General features: G+C 43.6%; 1 protein-coding gene across 2 annotated transcripts in view; it reads left to right on the top strand.

The window, feature by feature from the left end:
* The window catches only part of aamp (angio-associated, migratory cell protein), a 59,640-nt gene that overhangs the window by 998 nt on the left and 35,733 nt on the right, over positions 1–22,909 (top strand). For both annotated transcript variants that reach the window (XM_034174408.1, XM_034174417.1), the window contains one exon: positions 1,975–2,094. In XM_034174408.1, coding sequence (XP_034030299.1) covers positions 1,975–2,094 — 120 coding nt within the window. The remainder of the gene's footprint in view (positions 1–1,974; positions 2,095–22,909) is intronic.

The raw sequence follows: 22,909 nt of genomic DNA, 5'->3' as shown, positions 1-22,909 counted from the left end.
TTCACTGAGTAACATCACTTTGAGTAGATGGAATCAATTAATCAGTGAAATCACAGACGATGCTTTCAGCTGTGCTCTGCTCTGAGCTGCCATGGCCTCACAGAACACTAAAGTTACTGACTGGTGAAGAGTAGAATGGGAGGCAGAGCCTTCAGCTTTCAGGCTCCTCTCCTGTGGAACCAGCTCCCAATTCAGATCAGGGAGACAGATACCCTCTCTACTTTTAAGATTAGGCTTAAAACTTTCCTTTTCGCTAAGGCTTATAGTTAGGGCTGGATCGGGTGACCCTGGACCATCCCTTGGTTATGTTGCTTTAGACGTAGACTGTGGGGGGTTTCCATGATGCACTGTTTCTTTCTTTTTTTGCTCCGTATGCATCACTCTGCATTTAATCATTAGTGATCGATCTCTGCCCCCCTTCTCGGCATGTCTTTTTCCTGGTTCTTTCCCTCAGCCCCAACCAGTCTCAGCAGAAGACTGCCCCTCCCTGAGCCTGGTTCTGCTGGAGGTTTCTTCCTGTTAAAAGGGAGTTTTTCCTTCCCACTGTGGCCAAGTGCTTGCTCATAGGGGGTCGTTTTGACCGTTGGGGTTTTTCATGGTTATTGTATGGCCTTGCCTTGCAATATGGAGCGCCTTGGGGCAACTGTTTGTTGTGATTTGGCGCTATATAAGAAAAAAGTTGATTGATGGTTGATTGATTGATTGATCTCTGCTGTTTGCAATGATGCTTTTGTGATCAGTGGCTGATTTGATATGAAGAAAATGAGAACTATATTTTGTATTTCTTAAATTATTTGTTTAAGATTGCAAAATAAATCTATAAGCTTGAAACATGACCAAATTGGTACATTTTCAGCAACATTTCAGTTAATTTCTTGGAAAATCCGTGCTGGGCAGCACACCCAGTTTGAACCCAACTGCCGGGTGGAAATTTGCATTACTGGTGGTGCTGTTCAGTGCCACCCACCATGCTTAGAACCCCGCCTGCAACAACAGACAAGAGTCCCGCTTAATGACTTTAATCTTTAAATAGCTTTGAGGAAGGTTGATGAATAAATTGTCAAATCAACAAAACATTGCGAGAAGATGCCACAGTATAACGGCGCTGTGATGAGAGTATAACAACGCAGCCCCATTATTCCATTGTCTGGGGAGAACCCTGCAATTATTTTTCTGAGTGTTAAAACTGTCTTTTTGTTGTAGTTGTTTGTTTTTTTGTTAATTGCAAGGAACAGTGGCCTTAGTGGCCACCAGGACAAGCAACCAACTTCTTAGCCCGTCTTTGTGTTATGTTATGATGTTATGATCATTGTGCATATTAGAAGATTCCATCATGGCCTAAAAAGGATGTTCACTGGTCCTCACCTGTATCTGTCCAAGCAAAGAAATTCAGAGCTGAATGCGCATTAGTTCTTATGGAGTTAGTTTGGGAAATTTTTGCAGACCCATTCATTGACTAAGTCCATTAGCCCTGCAAATCAAAGGGAATTTGGGGTTCTTGCATACCCCCCTTTTCTATCCCCTCAGTGACTTTTTTTTCCTCCTAGATTTTCCTTCCTGTGTACGTCACGGTTTTTCTGAAATACAAGTTCTAAAGAGCAAGTAAAAATAGCTTTTCTTCTGAAAACGACTCAACACATCCTAACGTCTCCATTATTGTTTCACGTCTTGTGAGATTCCACCAGCTTGACCTTTGTAACATTCTAGTTTTCTTCTCACTGAAGAAAAAAATTCCACACCTATTTGGTGACTTTGTCATGGTTCATTCTACAGATCCTGGTATATTCTGATTCTCAAAGAGAACAAGGTTTTGGGTTCTATATCACTTGTGGTTAAAAGGCCCTGAAGAGTGCAGAATGAGGGCCTTCATCAGAGCAGATCCGGACCTGACTTGGTGACTGTGCCTCTACTCTTTCTGCCACACAGCAGCAGTCTGGGTCTGATTTGGTCTTGTATTTCCTTTTTCTTGTCCAGGGTCTGTGTTTTGTGTGAGCTTAGATCCAACAACAAACAGCTTGGCTGTAACAGGAGGAGAGGATGACAAGGCCTACGTGTGGAGACTGAGCGACGGAGAGGTTCTGCTCGAGTGCACCGGTGAGTCTTAAAGGGAAGGTGATGACTTGTGTTCACACCAAATGTTGCTTTAAACTCTCAACCACATGTACCTATAATCTCTTTGTTGGACCAGGGGAAAAAAATACACATTTTGGAAATTTGTTAAATTTTTTTTTAATTTGTTTGTTTGTTTGTTTTTAATCTGAACATAAAATCACAATGTTTAAGAACAGAAGTGTAGTGCTATCACACACACACACACACACACACACAAAAAAACAACATTTTAGAACAGCTGTAACTATATTTATTGGGGGCCAAATGTGTCAGAAGGCTGTGACCTCAGATATTTCCCTGACCTGTACTATTATTCTCATATTGGATGTACAATTGAGACAAATGCCACTACATTTCTTTTTTCCTTTTTATTTAACAGAACATAAAAATCCACACTTTAACTGTAGGTTTCAACCAACGTTAGGATCCTCTGGTATAATAATAATATCACAGTCACACCAGTAACAACTGTTTTACTGCAACTAAAAAGTAAAACCAGCTTCTAGTTTAACAACAAAACAGTAACTACTACCGGCTTAATGTGCAAAAAGAGAAGATACATGATCAACCTCTGGGTCAGTGGCAACCAAAGAGGTTGTGTATAAAAACTAGAGTCCGTACTCGCACTGAGCTGTGTCCCAGCAAGGAGGTGCTGTCACCATTTTAATTCCGGGCAATTTACTGAGCTCACTCATTGAAGTTCTATTGGTCTCATCAAGAAACAGGTGGAATATGCCGGAAAGCTGCACGTTGGCAAAGCCACAAATGGAGGAACAAGGGAGACAACAGAGATGTACACACACACCACTGACTTTTTGAATGAAACTAAAGGATAATTGTGTTTAAAAAAAAACAAAAAACATGTGTGTGTATGTATGTATATATGTATATATATATATATATGTGTATGTATATATGTATATATATATATATGTGTATGTATATATGTATATATATATATATATGTGTATGTATATATGTATATATATATATATATGTGTATGTATATGTATGTATATACACTCAACAAAAATATAAACGCAACACTTTTGGTTTTGCTCCCATTTTGTATGAGATGAACTCAAAGATCTAAAACTTTTTCCACATACACAATATCGCCATTTCCCTCAAATATTGTTCACAAACCAGTTTAAATCTGTGATAGTGAGCACTTCTCCTTTGCTGAGATAATCCATCCCACCTCACAGGTGTGCCATATCAAGATGCTGATTAGACACCATGATTAGTGCACAGGTGTGCCTTAGACTGCCCACAATAAAAGGCCACTCTGAAAGGTGCAGTACCATAAGCCGTCTCCAAAGGCATTTCAGAGAATTTGGCAGTACATCCAACCAGCCTCACAACCGCAGACCACGTGTAACCACACCAGCCCAGGACCTCCACATCCAGCATGTTCACCTCCAAGATCGTCTGAGACCAGCCACTCGGACAGCTGCTGAAACAATCGGTTTGCATAACCAAAGAATTTCTGCACAAACTGTCAGAAACCGTCTCAGGGAAGCTCATCTGCATGCTCGTCGTCCTCATCGGGGTCTCGACCTGACTCCAGTTCGTCGTCGTAACCGACTTGAGTGGGCAAATGCTCACATTCGCTGGCGTTTGGCACGTTGGAGAGGTGTTCTCTTCACGGATGATGCGAAGGAGATGTGTTGCACTGCATGAGGCAAATGTTGGTCACACCAGATACTGACTGGTATCCCCCCCCAATAAAACAAAACTGCACCTTTCAGAGTGGCCTTTTATTGTGGGCAGTCTAAGGCACACCTGTGCACTAATCATGGTGTCTAATCAGCATCTTGATATGGCACACCTGTGAGGTGGGATGGATTATCTCAGCAAAGGAGAAGTGCTCACTATCACAGATTTAAACTGGTTTGTGAACAATATTTGAGGGAAATGGTGATATTGTGTATGTGGAAAAAGTTTTAGATCTTTGAGTTCATCTCATACAAAATGGGAGCAAAACCAAAAGTGTTGCGTTTATATTTTTGTTGAGTGTATATGTGTATATTTGTTGGAAACACAGGTAATTTCTACCTGCCTGGCGTTTCCGCCTGACGTACCTCCACCAGTGCCGGTGGGGTAACTGCAGGGTCATCAGCCGAGAGCCACCCTTCATTGATGTTTCGCTCCATTAATCCCGGAACATCTCATGGTGATGGAGCAACGGCAGGGATGTCTCCCTGCCGCCCCCTGCAGCCACCCCTAGAACCCCTCTTTCCCCCACGACCTATCCTTCCTACGCAACCACAGCCAGAAGCTGGCTCTTTCCGCCTCCTCTGCCAGCTCCCTACATGCCCTCTTCAGCCTTATTCCAGACACTCCGATCTTCCTAAGGAGGCGCTGAATGGATGTTCCAATGAACCCCCTACAGCCAACCTCCACGGGATAGATAACTGCGGACCATCCCCCTTCCCGACACTCCGCTACCAAGTCGGTGTATTTATCTCTCTTCCTTTCACAGGCAGCCTCCATTCCTCCCTCCCAAGGGACCGTTAGCTCCACCAAAATCACAGACTTAACATCAGCGGACCACAGCACAACATCTGGCCTCAAAGAGGTGGTAACAATCTCTGGGGGGAACTTGAGCTGCCTATCGAGATCCACCCTCAAGTTCCAGCTACATCCAGGTGTTAGCAGTGACCTTGTCCTCTGAGCAACAGGTTGGACTCCAGCCCCTTGTCTAACAAAGTTGATAAAAGTCCAAGACTTAGGAGGAAGCTGTTTAATTACCTCCATTCTCTGCACTTCAAGGACTTCTGCCAGCTTCCGCAGAACCAGATCGTGCCGCCACCTATACCTACCCTGCGCCAGAGCTGTCTTGCAACTAGACAGGATATGTTGGAGGCTTGGGTTTGGGACATTACAGAGCTGACAGATTTCCTCCAAGCCATACCACAGACTCACATTGCTTGGGCTGGGGAGGGTATCATACGTGGCCCGAATGAGGAAGCTAAGCTTTGCTTGGGGCATCTTCCACACATCGGACCACTTGATGGTCCTACTGACAACTCCTTCCCACGTTGTCCATTGCCCTTGCCGCGACTGGCTGAGGGCCTTGATCTTATATTTCTCCTCCTCATGCCTGGCCACCTCCTCAATCACCAACCCTTTCTTCTCCTTTCTTGTAGCCTTGGACCAAAACCTGGGGGCTATTCCCCACCCCAAGCCTGCTCTCCCTGACTGTATCCTACCCACCACTTCTTTATGCTCAAGCCTGCTGATGGCCTGGTTAACAGCCTCCTCAGCCTTCCACTTGCGCCCTGTTCGCACTGGCACCTTGCTGTTTTTTACGAGTGGATCGGTTGACTCTCTCAACTCCAGAACAAACCTGGCCTTCTCTTGCCTGTAGCCTAGATTAATAGACTTCAGTGGCAACTGCAACACGGTCTTCCCAAACAGGGCAACATCGGAGAGGCTTCGAGGTAGCCCAAGCCACTTGCGTATAAAGCTATTGGCTTTTGCATCCATCTTCATTACTACGGATGAAGTGATCTCGCACAGCTTCAGAGGCCACATCAACCGCTGGAAGAGGGTGAACTGATAACACCAGACTTTCAGCTTCCCTGGGAGGTGGCACTTATAATCCTCTCCAGCCCATCCGTAAGCTGCTGCAAAATGACTGCAGGCATGTGAGTGTCAGACAACTCCGCCGTATACAGCCTTCCCAGACTGCGGACTGGTTGGTCAACCAACAACGGGATCTTTCCTCCATCCACTCTAAAGGAGATACGGTCGTTCCTAACTCCCTTCCGGATCGACAAACTGCGGGACTTCGCTGGCTTGATCCTCATTCTCGCCCATCTGAGGAGTTCTTCAAACCTCCTTAAAAACCTAACAGTACATGATGCTGTTTGCAGTAGGCTAGTTACATCATCCATGTAACTTCGCAGAGCTGGTAGCCGTTGTCCTGACCCCATTTTTAACCCTCGCCCCATCTGCCTACTGCCAATCAGAATCACCTCAAAAGCTGCCGTGAAAATGATGGGGGAAATTGAGCATCCCATTGCAATGCCCTTCTCAAGCTGTTGCCAATTGGTGGTAATACCCTGTGTGGCATAACAAACTTGCAAAGAGTTAAAGTAATTGGATACCAGCTTCTGAATACAAGATGGAATATGAAAAAAGTCCAAGGCAAAAGCAATGAGCTGATGAGGGACCGAACCATAGGCATTTTCCAGATCCAGCCAGACAACATGCAGATCGCGCTTCTCCCGCTTGGCTGACTGAATCTGGTTCCAAATCATAGCTGAATGCTCCACACAACCTGGAAAACCAGGAATGCCTGCCTTTTGACAACTGGTGTCAATGTAGTTATTTTCTAGGAGATAACTGGTCACTCTCTTTGCGACCACTGAAAAGAAAATCTTCCCTTCCACATTCAATAGGGCAATTCCTCTAACTGATTGATGCTACGAGAGTCCTGTTCTTTTGGGATAAAAATAGTTATTGCCCTTGCCCACTCAGTTGGAATAACTTTGGTCTTCCAGGCGACTCTCATCAACCTCCAAAGAAACTTCAGCACCGTCGGCAGCTTTTATACACCCTATAGGGCACGCCATTCAGGCCTGGGGCTGACGCAGATCTCGCCTTGTCCACCACCTGCCTGATCTCGACCCACTGAGGTGGTGTTATATCGAACTCAACTTCAGGCTCGGCAGGACGGGGCACATATCCTGGTGACCCTAGCGGAATGTTCCTCGCAGGATCGCTCAACTGACTTTTCAAGTGCTCCTCAAGCTCCTGTGCCGTAGCCTCCAGTCTTCCATTCTTTTTCTCTTCAAGGAGGCTCCTGGCAAACTTAAAAGGATCCCGGAAGAACCTTGCCCTCTCACTCTCCTTCCTTCTTCTCCGCTTTCGAATCCGCTCCGCTCTCCGCAAGGTTATAAGCCTCCTTCGAATTTGGACCCACGGTACTTTAAGTCCCTCTTTCTCATTTTCTCCAGCTTTCCTCCAAGCCTTCCTAAGGGACCTCCTCTCCTTCACTAGATTGAATATTTCCTTCTCTCTTCTCCTGGCTCCCTGGCCGTGTTCTTCCTCCCCACTTTTTTCCCAAACCTTGCCCTACCCTCTTCATATATGATGTTACCAAAGATGTTCAGCTTGGTGGACACATTGCCTCGCACTGACTTCAGGCTGACATACAGATCATGATCAAACCCTCTCCATGCCTCTTTGTCATTGGCTCTAGGCCACTTCACTTTGGGCTGTTGAATGGGGTTCTCCCTCCTTATTCTTGTCGGGGCTATCCTCATACTGCTCATTATGGGGAATAGGCTCCGGATATAACTGGTGCTCCTGCTGCTGGGAAAGGTACTCTTCTCCCCTCTGGTCGTCTGCAACATCGGAAACAGCAACACTGTGGTGCTCAACCAGGCTCTGTCTCCTGCTTGTCTGATCTGCTGGGGCAGTGCAAGATTGCATCCGGCTTACTCCGCCACACTTCATCTTCCCCTGATGGATTTGCAGGCCCCTATAAGTTGTCACCTTGCCCACCCGCAGCTACACGTCCTCAGGGTCCTTGCTCGTTAGTAATTATCATTCCAGTTCGTACCATGTTGTCCGTCCAGTTTGGTCCATCTTCCATCCCGCCTCTCGGTGGACCTTCGGGCTGTCTTTCTTTTCTCGTACTCATAGTTAAATTGGCTGTCCAACGTCATCTTGACAAGGACTTGTGGGGTGGGTAACTAGCCCATCCACGCCTAGTGCAGTCTTTCCTGCTGTCCGTCAGTCTTCCCTGACCGCCCTCCAGTCTTTCCTGGCTGCCAACTGCCCTATTCGCAGTGGTCACTGGAAACCCAGCGAAACTAGTTGGAAACACAGGTAATTTCTACCTGCCTGGCGTTTCCGCCTGACGCACCTCTACCAGTGCCGGTGGGGTAACTGCAGGGTCATCAGCCGGGAGCCACCCTTCATTGATGTTTTGCTCCATTAATCCCGGAACATCTCACGGTGGTGGAGCCATGGCAGGGACGTCTCCCTGCCACCCCCTGCAGCCACCCCTAGAACCCCTCTTTCCCCCACGACCTATCCTTCCTACGCAACCACAGCCAGAAGCTGGCTCTTTCCGCCTTCTCTGCCAGCTCCCTACATGCCCTCTTCAGCCTTATTCCAGACACTCCGATCTTCCTAAGGAGGCGCTGAATGGATGTTCCGATGAACCCCCTACAGCCAACCTCCACGGGATAGATAACTGCGGACCATCCCGCTTCCCGACACTCCGCTACCAAGTCGGTGTATTTATCTCTCTTCCTTTCACAGGCAGCCTCCATTCCTCCCTCCCAAGGGACCGTTAGCTCCACCAAAATCACAGACTTAACATCAGCGGACCACAGCACAACATCTGGCCTCAAAGAGGTGGTAACAATCTCTGGGGGGAACTTGAGCTGCCTATCGAGATCCACCCTCAAGTTCCAGCTACATCCAGGTGTTAGCAGTGACCTTGTCCTCTGAGCAACAGGTTGGACTCCAGCCCCTTGTCTAACAAAGTTGATAAAAGTCCAAGACTTAGGAGGAAGCTCTTTAATTACCTCCGTTCTCTGCACTTCAAGGACGTCTGCCAGCTTCCGCAGAACCAGATCATGCCGCCACCTTTACCTACCCTGCGCCAGAGCTGTCTTGTAACTACACAGGATATGTTGGAGGCTTGGATTTGGCACATTACAGAGCTGACAGCTTTCCTCCAAGCCATACCACAGACTCACATTGCTTGGGCTGGGGAGGGTATCATACGTGGCCCGAATGAGGAAGCTAAGCCTTGCTTGGGGCATCTTCCACATGCCCCAAGCATTCATTATTATCAGGTTGTCCTAAAAGTTCCCTAAAAAGCCTTCAGTTAATTCAAAATGCTGCAGCTAGAGTACTGATGGGGACTAGAGGAGAGAGCATATCTCACCCATATTGGCCTCTCTTCGTTGGCTTCCTGTTAATTCTAGAATAGAATTTAAAATTCTTCTTCTTACTTATAAGGTTTTGAATAATCAGGTCCCATCTTATCTTAGGGACCTCGTAGTACCATATCACCCCAATAGAGCGCTTCGCTCTCAGACTGCAGGCTTACTTGTAGTTCCTAGGGTTTGTAAGAGTAGAATGGGAGGCAGAGCCTTCAGCTTTCAGGCTCCTCTCCTGTGGAACCAGCTCCCAATTCAGATCAGGGAGACAGACACCCTCTCTACTTTTAAGATTAGGCTTAAAACTTTCCTTTTTGCTAAAGCTTATAGTTAGGGCTGGATCAGGTGACCCTGAACCATCCCTTAGTTATGCTGCTATAGACTTAGACTGCTGGGGGTTCCCATGATGCACTGTTTCTTTCTCTTTTTGCTCTGTATGCACCACTCTGCATTTAATCATTAGTGATTGATCTCTGCTCCCCTACAGCATGTCTTTTTCCTGGTTCTCTCCCTCAGCCCCAACCAGTCCCAGCAGAAGACTGCCCCTCCTTGAGCCTGGTTCTGCTGGAGGTTTCTTTCTGTTAAAAGGGAGTTTTTTCTCCACTGTAGCCAAGTGCTTGCTCACAGGGGGTCGTTTTGACCGTTGGGGTTTTACATAATTATTGTATGGCTTTGCCTTACAATATAAAGCGCCTTGGGGCAACTGTTTGTTGTGATTTGGCGCTATATAAAAAAATTGATTGATTGATTGAAAACACAGTGAGAACGACTGGTCAAGTATGACGTCAGCCATGCAAGGGCACTCCCAGTAATCCCAAAATGATTTTCCAGCCTATCGAGTAGAATATGATGATCCACTGTATCAAATGCAGCACTGAGATCTAACAGCACCAGAACCGTAGTGGTGTCCGAATCCACTGTAAGCAGAAGATCATTCACCACTTTAGTGAGAGCCGTCTCTGTGGAATGATATTTTCTAAAAGCAGACTGCAGTGGCTCAAAGAGATTATTCTCAGTAAGATAGTCTACGAGCTGCCGTGACACCACTTTTCCAGAATTTTACAGTAAAATGACCTATGGCCTAGTTTTTCAATACACTAGGGTCAAGATTAGGTTGTCTTAAGTAATGATTTAATCACTGCAGATGTGAAACACTTAGAAACAGATCCAGAGGAAAATGAGAGATTAATACTTTCCAGGAGTCGGCCAAGAGTGGGCCACAGGTCCTTAAACAGTTTGTTGGTATAGGATCAAATAAACAGGTTGTCTTATTTGTGATGGGTTCGATTCCCACCTGTGGCTATTCTGTGTGGAGTTTGCATGTTTTCCTGTGTTTGCGTGGGTTCGCTTCGGTTTCCTCTCACATTTAAAGACATGCAGTTTACATGAATTGGAAACTCATTCTCCCCTTGCAAAAGAGATCTCGATTTCAATAGGACTAACCTGGTTAAATAAAATTCTTCTTCTTCTTCTTCTTCTTCTCCTCCTCCTCCAGAGCTGAGGTGGCAGTGTGAGTGCTTGCTGACAAGCCGACATGACAGGAAGTGGAGACCAGATAGAATGTTACTTCCACATGGCAGTGGCAACTCCCAAAGACCGCACTCAGTGGTCGTGATCAGAGGAGTAAGGTCATCCATCACTGACTGCCGTAGCAAAATCATGCTTGTTGGTCAAACACAACTCAGGCTCAATAAAAGTAGTTTGAAAGGTCTACATAACACACATCACATTAACTACATTTCAAATGTAAAATAATTCTAAATCTATGTACCAGATGTTTCAGAGTATTCCTCAGACCTCTCAACAAATACACCATGAAAGGGGGGAAACTTACATACGTAAGTTACATTGAAATTTAACTCACACCATCCTATGAGTGACAACCTTTTTCAATATGTGGAACTCATGTTGTAACACAGTTTAACAACAGACAGGAACTCAGTGTAGCACATGTGCACACCACAGCCTGTGCTGTTACTTAACAGAAGCACTTTTAAATTACAAAAATAAGCAAAGTTGACAAATAAATGTGGATGGGATGACATATTGGATGTTATTTGATTGTGATGGACATGGACTGCTGAAGAGTTACAATAAAAATGTGAGTCAATTTATCCATCTGGCCTTTATTATTAATGGCGACCGTTTCCAAGATATTTAGTTTTTACATTTTACGCCTACATAATTACATTATTTTTATGATCAATCATAAACATAGGTCTTTTAATGTTTCTGTAATTGTTTACATAATAACATTTCACCTCTTCTCTTTTTGTAACACTTTAAAAATCAGCCAAAAGGATTATACATTAACCCTTAGTAGCAAAGTAGCAACATATCTTAAAAAGTACAGCCAATCAACAATTTCAAACATAATTTTCATTCTCCAGCGGCCAAAAAATTGGTAAACTTTGACTATATTTGTTGTGGAACCATTTTGGTTGTAGAACAATAATAATCAATCAATCAATCAACTTTTTTCTTGTATAGCGCCAAATCACAACAAACAGTTGCCCCAAGGCGCTCCACATTGCAAGGCAAGGCCATACAATAATTATGAAACACAGTCTACGTCTAAAGCAACATAACCAAGGGATGGTCCAGGGTCACCCGATCCAGCCCTAACTATAAGCCTTAGCGAAAAGGAAAGTTTTAAGCCTAATCTTAAAAGTAGAGAGGGTATCTGTCTCCCTGATCTGAATTGGGAGCTGGTTCCACAGGAGAGGAGCCTGAAAGCTGAAGGCTCTGCCTCCCATTCTACTCTTACAAACCCTAGGAACTACAAGTAAGCCCGCAGTCTGAGAGCGAAGCGCTCTAATGGGGTAATATGGTACTACGAGGTCCCTAAGATAAGATGGGACCTGATTATTCAAAACCTTATAAGTAAGAAGAAGAATTTTAAATTCTATTCTAGCATTAACAGGAAGCCAATGAAGGGAGGCCAACACGGGTGAGATATGCTCTCTCCTGCTAGTCCCCGTCAGTACTCTAGCTGCAGCATTCTGAACCAACTGAAGGCTTTTTAGGGAACTTTTAGGACAACCTGATAATAATGAATTACAATAGTCCAGCCTAGAGGAAATAAATGCATGAATTAGTTTTTCAGCATCACTCTGAGACAAGACCTTTCTGATTTTAGAGATATTGCGTAAATGCAAAAAGGCAGTCCTACATATTTGTTTAATATGCGCTTTGAATGACATATCCTGATCAAAAATACTCCAAGATTTCTCACAGTATTACTAGAGATCAGGGAAATGCCATCCAGAGTAACGATCTGGTTAGACACCATGCTTCTAAGATTTGTGGGGCCAAGTACAATAACTTCAGTTTTATCTGAGTTTAAAAGCAGGAAATTAGAGGTCATCCATGTCTTTATGTCTGTAAGACAATCCTGCAGTTTAGCTAATTGGTGCGTATCCTCTGGCTTCATGGATAGATAAAGCTGGGTATCATCTGCGTAACAATGAAAATTTAAGCAATACCGTCTAATAATACTGCCCAAGGGAAGCATGTATAAAGTGAATAAAATTGGTCCTAGCACAGAACCTTGTGGAACTCCATAATTAACTTTAGTCTGTGAAGAAGATTCCCCATTTACATGAACAAACTGTAATCTATTAGACAAATATGATTCAAACCACCGCAGCGCAATGCCTTTAATACCTATGACATGCTCTAATCTCTGTAATAAAATTTTATGGTCAACAGTATCAAAAGCAGCACTGAGGTCCAACAGAACAAGCACAGAGATAAGTCCACTGTCCGAAGCCATAAGAAGATCATTTGTAACCTTCACTAATGCTGTTTCTGTACTATGATGAATTCTAAAACCTGACTGAAACTCTTCAAATAGACCATTCCTCTGCAGGTGATCAGTTAGCTGTTTTACAACTACCCTCTCAAGAATCTTTGAGAGAAAAGGAAGGTTGGAGATTGGCCTATAATTAGCTAAGATAGCTGGGTCAAGTGATGGCTTTTTAAGTAATGGTTTAATTACTGCCACCTTAAAGGCCTGTGGTACATAACCAACTAACAAAGATAGATTGATCATATTTAAGATTGAAGCATTAAATAATGGTAGGACTTCCTTGAGCAGCCTGGCAGGAATGGGGTCTAATAAGCATGTTGATGGTTTGGATGAAGTAACTAATGAAAATAACTCAGACAGAACAATCGGAGAGAAAGAGTCTAACCAAATACCGGCATCACTGAAAGCAGCCAAAGATAACGATACATCTTTGGGATGGTTATGAGTAATTTTTTCTCTAATAGTCAAAATTTTGTTAGCAAAGAAAGTCATGAAGTCATTACTAGTTAAAGTTAATGGAATACTCAGCTCAATAGAGCTCTGACTCTTTGTCAGCCTGGCTACAGTGCTGAAAAGAAACCTGGGGTTGTTCTTATTTTCTTCAATTAGTGATGAGTAGAAAGATGTCCTAGCTTCACGAAGGGCTTTCTTATAGAGCAACAAACTCTTTTTCCAGGCTAAGTGAAGATCTTCTAAATTAGTGAGACGCCATTTCCTCTCCAACTTACGGGTTATCTGCTTTAAGCTACGAGTTTGTGAGTTATACCACGGAGTCAGACACTTCTGATTTAAAGCTCTCTTTTTCAGAGGAGCTACAGCATCCAAAGTTGTCTTCAATGAGGATGTAAAACTATTGACAAGATACTCTAACTCCCTTACAGAGTTTAGGTAGCTACTCTGCTCTGTGTTGGTATATGACATTAGAGAACATAAAGAAGGAATCATATCCTTAAACCTAGTTACAGCGCTTTCTGAAAGACTTCTAGTGTAATGAAACTTATTCCCCACTGCAGGGTAGTCCATCAGGGTAAATGTAAATGTTATTAAAAAATGATCAGACAAAAGGGAGTTTTCAGGGAATACTGTTAAGTCTTCTATTTCCATACCATAAGTCAGAACAAGATCTAAATATGATTAAAGTGGTGGGTGGACTCATTTACTTTTTGAGCAAAGCCGATAGAGTCTAATAATAGATTAAATGCAGTGTTGAGGCTGTCATTCTCAGCATCTGTGTGGATGTTAAAATCGCCCACTATAATTATCTTATCTGAGCTAAGCACTAAGTCAGACAAAAGGTCTGAAAATTCACAGAGAAACTCACAGTAACGACCAGGTGGACGATAGATAATAACAAATAAAACTGGTTTTTGGGACTTCCAATTTGGATGGACAAGACTAAGAGACAAGCTTTCAAATGAATTAAAGCTCTGTCTAGGTTTTTGATTAATTAATAAGCTGGAATGGAAGATTGCTGCTAATCCTCCGCCCCGGCCCGTGCTACGAGCATTCTGACAGTTAGTGTGACTCGGGGGTGTTGACTCATTTAAACTAACATATTCATCCTGCTGTAACCAAGTTTCTGTTAGGCAGAATAAATCAATACGTTGATCAATTATTATATCATTTACCAACAGGGACTTAGAAGAAAGAGACCTAATGTTTAATAGACCACATTTAACTGTTTTAGTCTGTGGTGCATTGAAGGTGCTATATTATTTTTTCTTTTGAATTTTTATGCTTAAATAGATTTTTGCTAGTTATTGGTGGTCTGGGAGCAGGCACCGTCTCTACGGGGATGGGGTAATAGGGGGATGGCAGGGGGAGAGAAGCTGCAGAGAGGTGTATAAGACCACAGCTCTGCCTCCTGGTCCCAACGCTAGACAGTCACAGTTTGGAGGATCCCAAAAAATTGGCCAGATTTCTAGAAATGAGAGCTGCTCCCTCTAAAGTGGGATGGATGCCGTCTCTCCTAACAAGACCAGGTTTTCCCCAGAAGCTTTGCCAATTATCAATGAAGCCCACCTCATTTTTTGGACACCACTCAGACAGCCAGCAATTCAAGGAGAACATGCGGCTAAACATGTCACTCCCGGTCTGATTGGGGAGGGGCCCAGAGAAAACAACAGAGTCCGACATTGTTTTTGCAAAGTTACACACCGATTCAATGTTAATTTTAGTGACCTCCGATTGGCGTAACCGAGTGTCATTACTGCCGACGTGAATTACAATCTTACCAAATTTACGCTTAGCCTTAGCCAGCAATTTCAAATGTCCTTCGATGTCGCCTGCTCTGGCCCCCGGAAGACAATTGACAATGGTTGCTGGTGTCGCTAACTTCACATTTCTCAAAACAGAGTCGCCAATAACCAGAGTTTGATCCTCGGCGAGTGTATCGTCGAGTGGGGAAAAAACGGTTAGAGATGTGAACGGGTTGACGGTGTACACGGGGCTTCTGTTTAGGGCTACGCTTCCTCCTCACAGTCACCCAGTCAGCCTGCCTTCCCGACTGCACGGGTCTGCCAGGGGGGAACTAACGGCGGCTAAGCTACCTTGGTCCGCACCGACTACAGGGGCCTGGCTAGCTGTAGAATTTTCCACGGTGCGGAGCCGAGCCTCCAATTCGCCCAGCCTGGCCTCCAAAGCTACGAATAAGCTGCACTTATTACATGTACCGTTACTGCTAAAAGAGGCCGAGGAATAACTAAACATTTCACACCCAGAGCAGAAAAGTACGGGAGAGACAGGAGAAGCCGCCATGCTAAAACGGCTAGAGCTAGTAGCTACGCTAAGCTAGCGGATTCCCAAACAGGGAATCCGACACTAGACAGGCTGTGGAGCAGCACAGGTAACGCACGACAACAGTGCTAAAAAAAAATAAAAATCCACTAGACAGGCTGTGGAGCAGCACAGGTAACGCACAACAACAGTGCTAAAAAATAAAATAAATAAAATAAAAATCCACTGGACAGGCTGTGGAGCAGCACAGGCAACGCACGACAACAGTGCTAAAACAAAATAAAAATCCACTAGACAGGCTGTGGAGCAGCACAGGTAACGCAGGACAACAGTGCTAAAAAATAAAATAAAAATAAAAATCCACTGGACAGGCTGTGGAGGCAGCACAGGCAACGCACGACAACAGTGCTAAAACAAAATAAAAATCCACTAGACAGGCTGTGGAGCAGCACAGGTAACGCACGACAACAGTGCTAAAACAAAATAAAAATCCACTAGACAGGCTGTGGAGCAGCACAGGTAACGCACGACAACAGTGCTAAAAATAAAATAAAATAAAAATCCACTGGACAGGCTGTGGAGCAGCACAGGCAACGCACGACAACAGTGCTAAAACAAAATAAAATCCACTAGACAGGCTGTGGAGCAGCACAGGCAACGCACGACAACAGTGCTAAAACAAAATAAAAATCCACTGGACAGGCTGTGGAGCAGCACAGGTAACGCACGACAACAGCGGTAAAAAATAAAATAAAAATAAAAATCCACTGGACAGGCTGTGGAGCAGCACAGGTAACGCACGACAACAGTGCTAAATCAAAATCCACTGGACAGGCTGTGGAGCAGCACAGGTAACGCACGACAACAGTGCTAAAACCAAAATAAAAATCCACTAGACAGGCTGTGGAGCAGCACAGGTAACGCACGACAACAGTGCTAAAAAAAAAATAAAATAAAAATAAAAATCCACTGGACAGGCTGTGGAGCAGCACAGGCAACGCACGACAACAGTGCTAAAACAAAATAAAAATCCACTAGACAGGCTGTGGAGCAGCACAGGTAAACGCACGACAACAGCACTAAATAAAATCCACTGGGACAGGCTGTGGAGCAGCACAGGTAACGCACGACAACAGCGCCAAAAAAAAAATAAAATAAAAATCAAAATCCACTGGACAGGCTGTGGAGCAGCACAGGTAACGCACGACAACAGTGGTAAAAAATAAAATAAAAATCCACTGGACAGGCTGTGGAGCAGCACAGGTAACGCACGACAACAGTGCTAAAAAATAAAATAAAAATCCACTGGACAGGCTGTGGAGCAGCACAGGTAACGCACGACAACAGTGCTAAAAAAATAAAATCAAAATCAAAATCCACTGGACAGGCTGTGGAGCAGCACAGGTAACGCACGACAACAGTGCCAAAAAATAAAATAAAAATCCACTGGACAGGCTGTGGAGCAGCACAGGTAACGCACAACAACAGTGCCAAAAAACAAAACAAAAATCCACTGAACAGGCTGTGGAGCAGCGCAGGTAACACACGACAACAGTGCCAAAAAATAAAATAAAAATCCACTGGACAGGCTGTGGAGCAGCACAGGTAACACACGACAACAGTGGTAAAAATAAAATAAAAATCCACTGGACAGGCTGTGGAGCAGCACAGGTAACACAACGACAACAGTGGTAAAAAATAAAATAAAAATCCACTGAACAGGCTGTGGAGCAGCACAGGTAACGCACGACAACAGTGCTAAAAATAAATAAAATCCACTGGACAGGCTGTGGAGCAGCACAGGCACGCACGACAAACAGCGCTAAATAAATAAAAATCCACTGAACAGGCTGTGGATCAGCACAGGTAACACATGACAACAGCGCTAAAATAAAATAAAATCCACTGAACAGGCTGTGGAGCAGCACAGGTAACGAACCAACAACAGTGCCAAAAAAACAAAACAAAATCCACTGAACAGGCTGTGGAGCAGCGCAGGTAACACACGACCAACAGTGGTAAAAAATAAAATACAATCCCTGGTACAGGCTGTGGAGCAGCACAGGTAACACAACGACAACGTGGTAAAAAATAACATAAAAATCCACTGGACAGGCTGTGAGCAGCACAGGTACCGCACGACAACAGTGCTAAAAATAAAATAAAAATCCACTGGACAGGCTGTGGAGCAGCACAGGTAACGCACGACACAGTGCTAAAATAAAATAAAAATCCACTGGACAGGCTGTGGAGCAGCACAGGTAACACATGACAACAGTGCTAAAATAAAATAAAAATCCACTGAACAGGCTGTGGAGCAGCACAGGCACACGCACGAAACAGCGCTAAAATAAATAAAATCCACTGAACAGGCTGTGGAGCAGAGCACAGGTAACGACACGACAACAGCGCTAAAATAAAATAAAAATCCACTGAACCAGGCTGTGGAGCAGCACAGGTAACGCACGACAACAGCGCTAAATAAAATAAAAATCCACTGGACAGGCTGTGGGAGCAGCACAGGTAACACATGACAAACAGTGGTAAAAAATAAAATAAAAATCCACTGAACAGGCTGCGGAGCAGCACAGGTAACGCACGACAACAGCGCTAAAATAAAATAAAAATCCACTGGACAGGCTGTGGAGCAGCACAGGTAACGCACGACAACAGTGCTAAAAATAAAAATAAAAATCCACTGAACAGGCTGTGGAGCAGCCAGGTCAACGCACTGACAACAGCTGCTAAAATAAAATAAAAATCCACTGAACAGGCTGTGGAGCAGCACAGGTAACGCACGACAACAGCGCTAAAATAAAAAAAAAAATCCACTGAACAGGGCCTGTGGAGCAGCACAGTACACACACAACAGCGCTAAAATAAAATAAAAATCCACTGACAGGCTGTGGAGCAGCACAGGTACCACGACAACAGTGCTAAAAAATAAAATAAAAATCCACTGAACAGGCTGTGGAGCAGCACAGGTAACCACTGACAACAGTGACTAAAAATAAAAATAAAAATCCACTGAACAGGCTGTGAGCAGCACAGGTAACACAGCAACAGTGCTAAAAAATAAAATAAAAATCCACTGACAGGCTGTGGAGCAGCACAGGTAACACACAGACAACAGTGCTAAAAAATAAAATAAAAAATCCCTGAACGGCTGCGGAGCACACAGGTAACACACGACACAGTGGACTAAAAATAAATAAAAATCCACTGAACAGGCGTGCGGAGCAGCAGGTAACACAGACAACAGTGCTAAGAAACAAAATAAAAATCCACTAGAACAGGCTGTGGAGCAGCACAGGTAACGCACGACAACAGTGCTAAAAAATAAATAAAAATCCACTAGGCAAGCTGTGGAGCAGCACGACAACAGTGCTAAAAAATAAAACAAAAATAAAAACGAAAGCGTTAGCAAGCTAGTTAGCCTGCCAACGCTGATGAAGGCCAGCTGATAAAAGAGCTCCGTCGCGATGCTTCGACCGTTAGAGGTCTTCTTTAGGCGTTGGAGCACAGTGAAAAGTAAAAAAAGTAAAAAAGTAAAAAAGTCTTGAAAAAGACTGTTATTCAAAGAACTCAAACAGCTCAGTTCAAACAGCTAACAGATACAGCAGAACACCGCTGTGCTCCGGAACAGGAAGTCATGGAACAGATGTCTAAGATGTCTATTATTATAATAATAATAATAATAATGATAATAATGATAATAACCAATGAAAGAAATAACAACAATAATAAGCACGTGATTCCTCAGTATATACGCTGCACCAGAGTATAAGTCACAGGATTTCCAAAACCAGTAAAATAAGAAAGTGACTTATACACTGAAAAATATGGGATGTAGATTGTTTCTCATTATGAGAACATGCACAACACTACGGAATATTCTGTCAAAGCACTGACATGCACATGTGTCACATTACACCTGAATTATTGTAATTAATGCTGCCCAGGTTGTTGATGCAGTTTAATAACATTAATACCTGCCACTTTAACACTGATAATTTGCATTTTTATTGCTTTTCGTCTGTCTGTCCATCTGTCTGTGCTCAGCATAAGTCCAGTCCTATTACTCCAGGGCCTTGAAATTCACAGGGAACATTCTTGGGGACACAGATCTTGAACAGGTTAAAGATGAGTAACCTTGATGCATTTTAAGAGGTTAAAAAGTCAAGTTCTGTTTCAGTCTGTTCAGTTTTGTTTTTGAGTGACGCAGGTGATACCCAGTCAGAGTAGAGCTGCACTGTGACATCAGTCGCTGGTGTTGTCAAACCCGCTTTGTTTTGTGTGTTTATATACGTATATGTTTCTCATACAGTATATTTTGTAAACGCTAGCGAGTATAAACACTTCTAAAAACAGTGGTAGGCACAGTTCAGCTAATCCGATAGCAGATAATTATCAAAGCTAATGCCTTTTTGCTATCGGATTAGCTTTTGAGATAGGCTGGGCTTACACTGTGCGGAGTTTGGCCCTTTTTCAGGCCGATGTTTCACTCGTGCGAGAATTTTTGGATGACGCCGAGTTTCAGCTTAATCGTGCGTCTGCGTCGTGCAGTCTACATGGAGTAACGAGCTGTGTTTACATCTCACGACCACTTCCCGATCAGGTAATCAGCGCATAGACGCTTGTTGCGTGCTCTTGAAGCAGCGCTACAGCGTCTATGCGCTGATTACCTCACGCACTGTCCATGAGCAAACACTGGAGAGAGCAAAAAAGTGATCTCATGTAACGTCTTGTGTTTTTTTTATTGGTTCTCTTGCAATAACCTAATATCATATTAAAGTGTCATGCCTATAGAGCGCACAGTGAGTGGAATCAGGGTGGGGGAGACGAACGTATATGCACAGCGCACGCACACACACACACACACACACACACACACACACACACACACACACACACACACACACACACACACACACACACACACACACACACACACACCACACACACACACACACAGCAGACAACAACAGGATTTACGACAGATGAGCACAGCTGTAAGGCTCCGTATGAAATATAGTTTATTTATACAACAGTGTAAGTAGCACACCTGTTATGAATGTTTATGTTTTCTTTTTTTACCGTCCTCTCATGAATGTTGCTGTCTTCTGTGTGTGTGCGCGCAAATGCGTTCAGTCTCCCCCCACCTGATTTCACTCACTGTGCGCGCTGATAGGCATGAAATAAATTTTTAAAAAAGAAAAAAAAAGCTTCGGTTACGTTTTGCTTCTGGAAACACAAGCCCAATGTGTGGTTTTTGAACATACAATGTGAGCAGAGTCAGATCGCATCAGAGCATCGGGCCGTACAGTGTGAGAACATGAATCATGCGCTCTGCACTTTTAAACCCTGCAGTTTTGTCACACAGTTTGAGCTGGAGCCAAGTACAACGACTGAAAATATCATACAGTGTATGCCCAGCTTAAGTTTTAAAACCATCATCGGACCATTATCTTCCAATAAATTTAGTTCCGTAACTTTCAGTCCGATAACATTTTCTTTGCTGGTAAAGTTTAATGGTCAAAAACGTTTGTAAACCCTAAAATCAAGCATTTTAGTCCATTTGTTGTGTGTTTCTAGCCACGGAGAAGAATGGCTGCCTGTCGCTTACTGATGACGTCATCATTAAGCGCAAAACGTGACCGGCCGGTCCACGCAGGGAGCATTGTGGGTAGTGTAGTTCAGGTTCACTTTGCACATTACAGTGGCTTGTCCACGACACAAAAACAAAACAATTAACATTGTTTTATTTTATTTCTTTGTGGCTGTAATTTATTCACCAAGACTCTGTGGGGGAGAGGAGCTCTAACAGCACAGCTGTGTGTACAGAGGGACTTTTCTTCACGTTTAGACATTGTTTTGGATTTAAAACATGGATTATTTATTCAGATGAATCCCACTGAAACTACCAGGTAAGAATTTATATTTACTACGTGTATTTTACTCTGCCAATCAATGCATTAATGGATTATTTCAGTTGTTTAAGCCTCAGCGTTCAAAGCATGTGAAAAAGCAACAGCTTTTAGTTTGTAAATGATGGAGTATCTAATACTGAGATAAACTGTGACTTCTAATACTGTGTGTTACTGCTTTTGAAAGATGATGACAGTGTTTGGGGTTTATTTTTTCTTTACTCATTTTTCGTGTGTTCTTTGTGTTTGTGATCCTTGAATTTACCCAGCAGCCCCTGCGGTGCTTAAAGTGAAACTGGTTTATCAGAAGTCGAAAGTGTAATCTGATGTAGCCGCGTCCAAATCAGTATTAATAGTTATCGGTTACCTGTAATAAAGATAATTTTTTTAGCAGTTTATCGGTTTATCGACATAAAATAACTTTTCACTTATCTGATTAATGGTTATCGAAGCTAACTTTTTGGTTAGCTGTGCCCACCACTGTTTAAAAATGAAAACACTGTTTTGGGAACCAAGTAACACCTCTGAACTTATTTACAAGACATTTTGCAGAAGTTAGCATGGTGACATCACTTCCTGGTGTAGTTACTTGCTAAGAGCTTAATTTCTGGGACAGTTATTATGTAAAAGCAATCGAGAAATAAATACTTCTTCAACTGAAAATGCTGTTTTTGTAACCTGATAACACCTCTGGAGTCATTTACAAGACATTTTGCGTATGTTAGCTTGCACGCTAACTTCTGGTAACTCAAAGCTAACTCAATGCTAACTTCCTATGGAGTTAAACTTGTCTCATTAATACCTGCAAATGCACAGAGGGTGATCTACAAATATTCCTTGATTTGCACAACATGAACAAATGATGATTTGATTTGAACATGAACAAATTGTACGTAAGACAATAGGGTCATAATAATTAATTAAAACACTGCAAATTATAAAGAAGACAAAGCTCATACGGCTGACGGTATTTTAGCATTGCGTTAAATCAGTTCTGTTTTATGGTAACTTGTAACACGTCCCATTTGAGGCTGTCGCAGCTTCTAGGAAGCAGATTTCACTGAATGAAGTCAGATCAAATCACCAGGGGGAATCAAAACGAGAGTTTCAGCAGCGTGGAATCAAAACCTGACTTTGGCAAAGTGCCGCAGCCCGACGGGAAGTCAGGAAACGCTCGATTATGAAACTTAAAGACGTCGGCTCACACCGTACGCTGAAATGACAGCGTTTAGCGCTGCAGTGGGCGAAAAGGGGCCACGTGTGTGTTGTGTGTGGTGTGTGTGTGTGTGTGCAGGTGTCTCTGCGTGTTGCTACCCACGAGTCCGCGGGGCTTCGATGTGTTTGCTGATACATTTGCTTATGTTTTGTGCGCGCACACACACACACACACCACACACACACACACACACACA

The sequence above is a fragment of the Thalassophryne amazonica genome, chromosome 1 (genome assembly GCF_902500255.1).
Source record: "Thalassophryne amazonica chromosome 1, fThaAma1.1, whole genome shotgun sequence".
NCBI lineage: Eukaryota > Metazoa > Chordata > Actinopteri > Batrachoidiformes > Batrachoididae > Thalassophryne > Thalassophryne amazonica.
The sequence above is the reverse complement of the archived record's forward strand: the minus strand, read 5'-3'. Positions and strand labels throughout refer to the sequence as shown.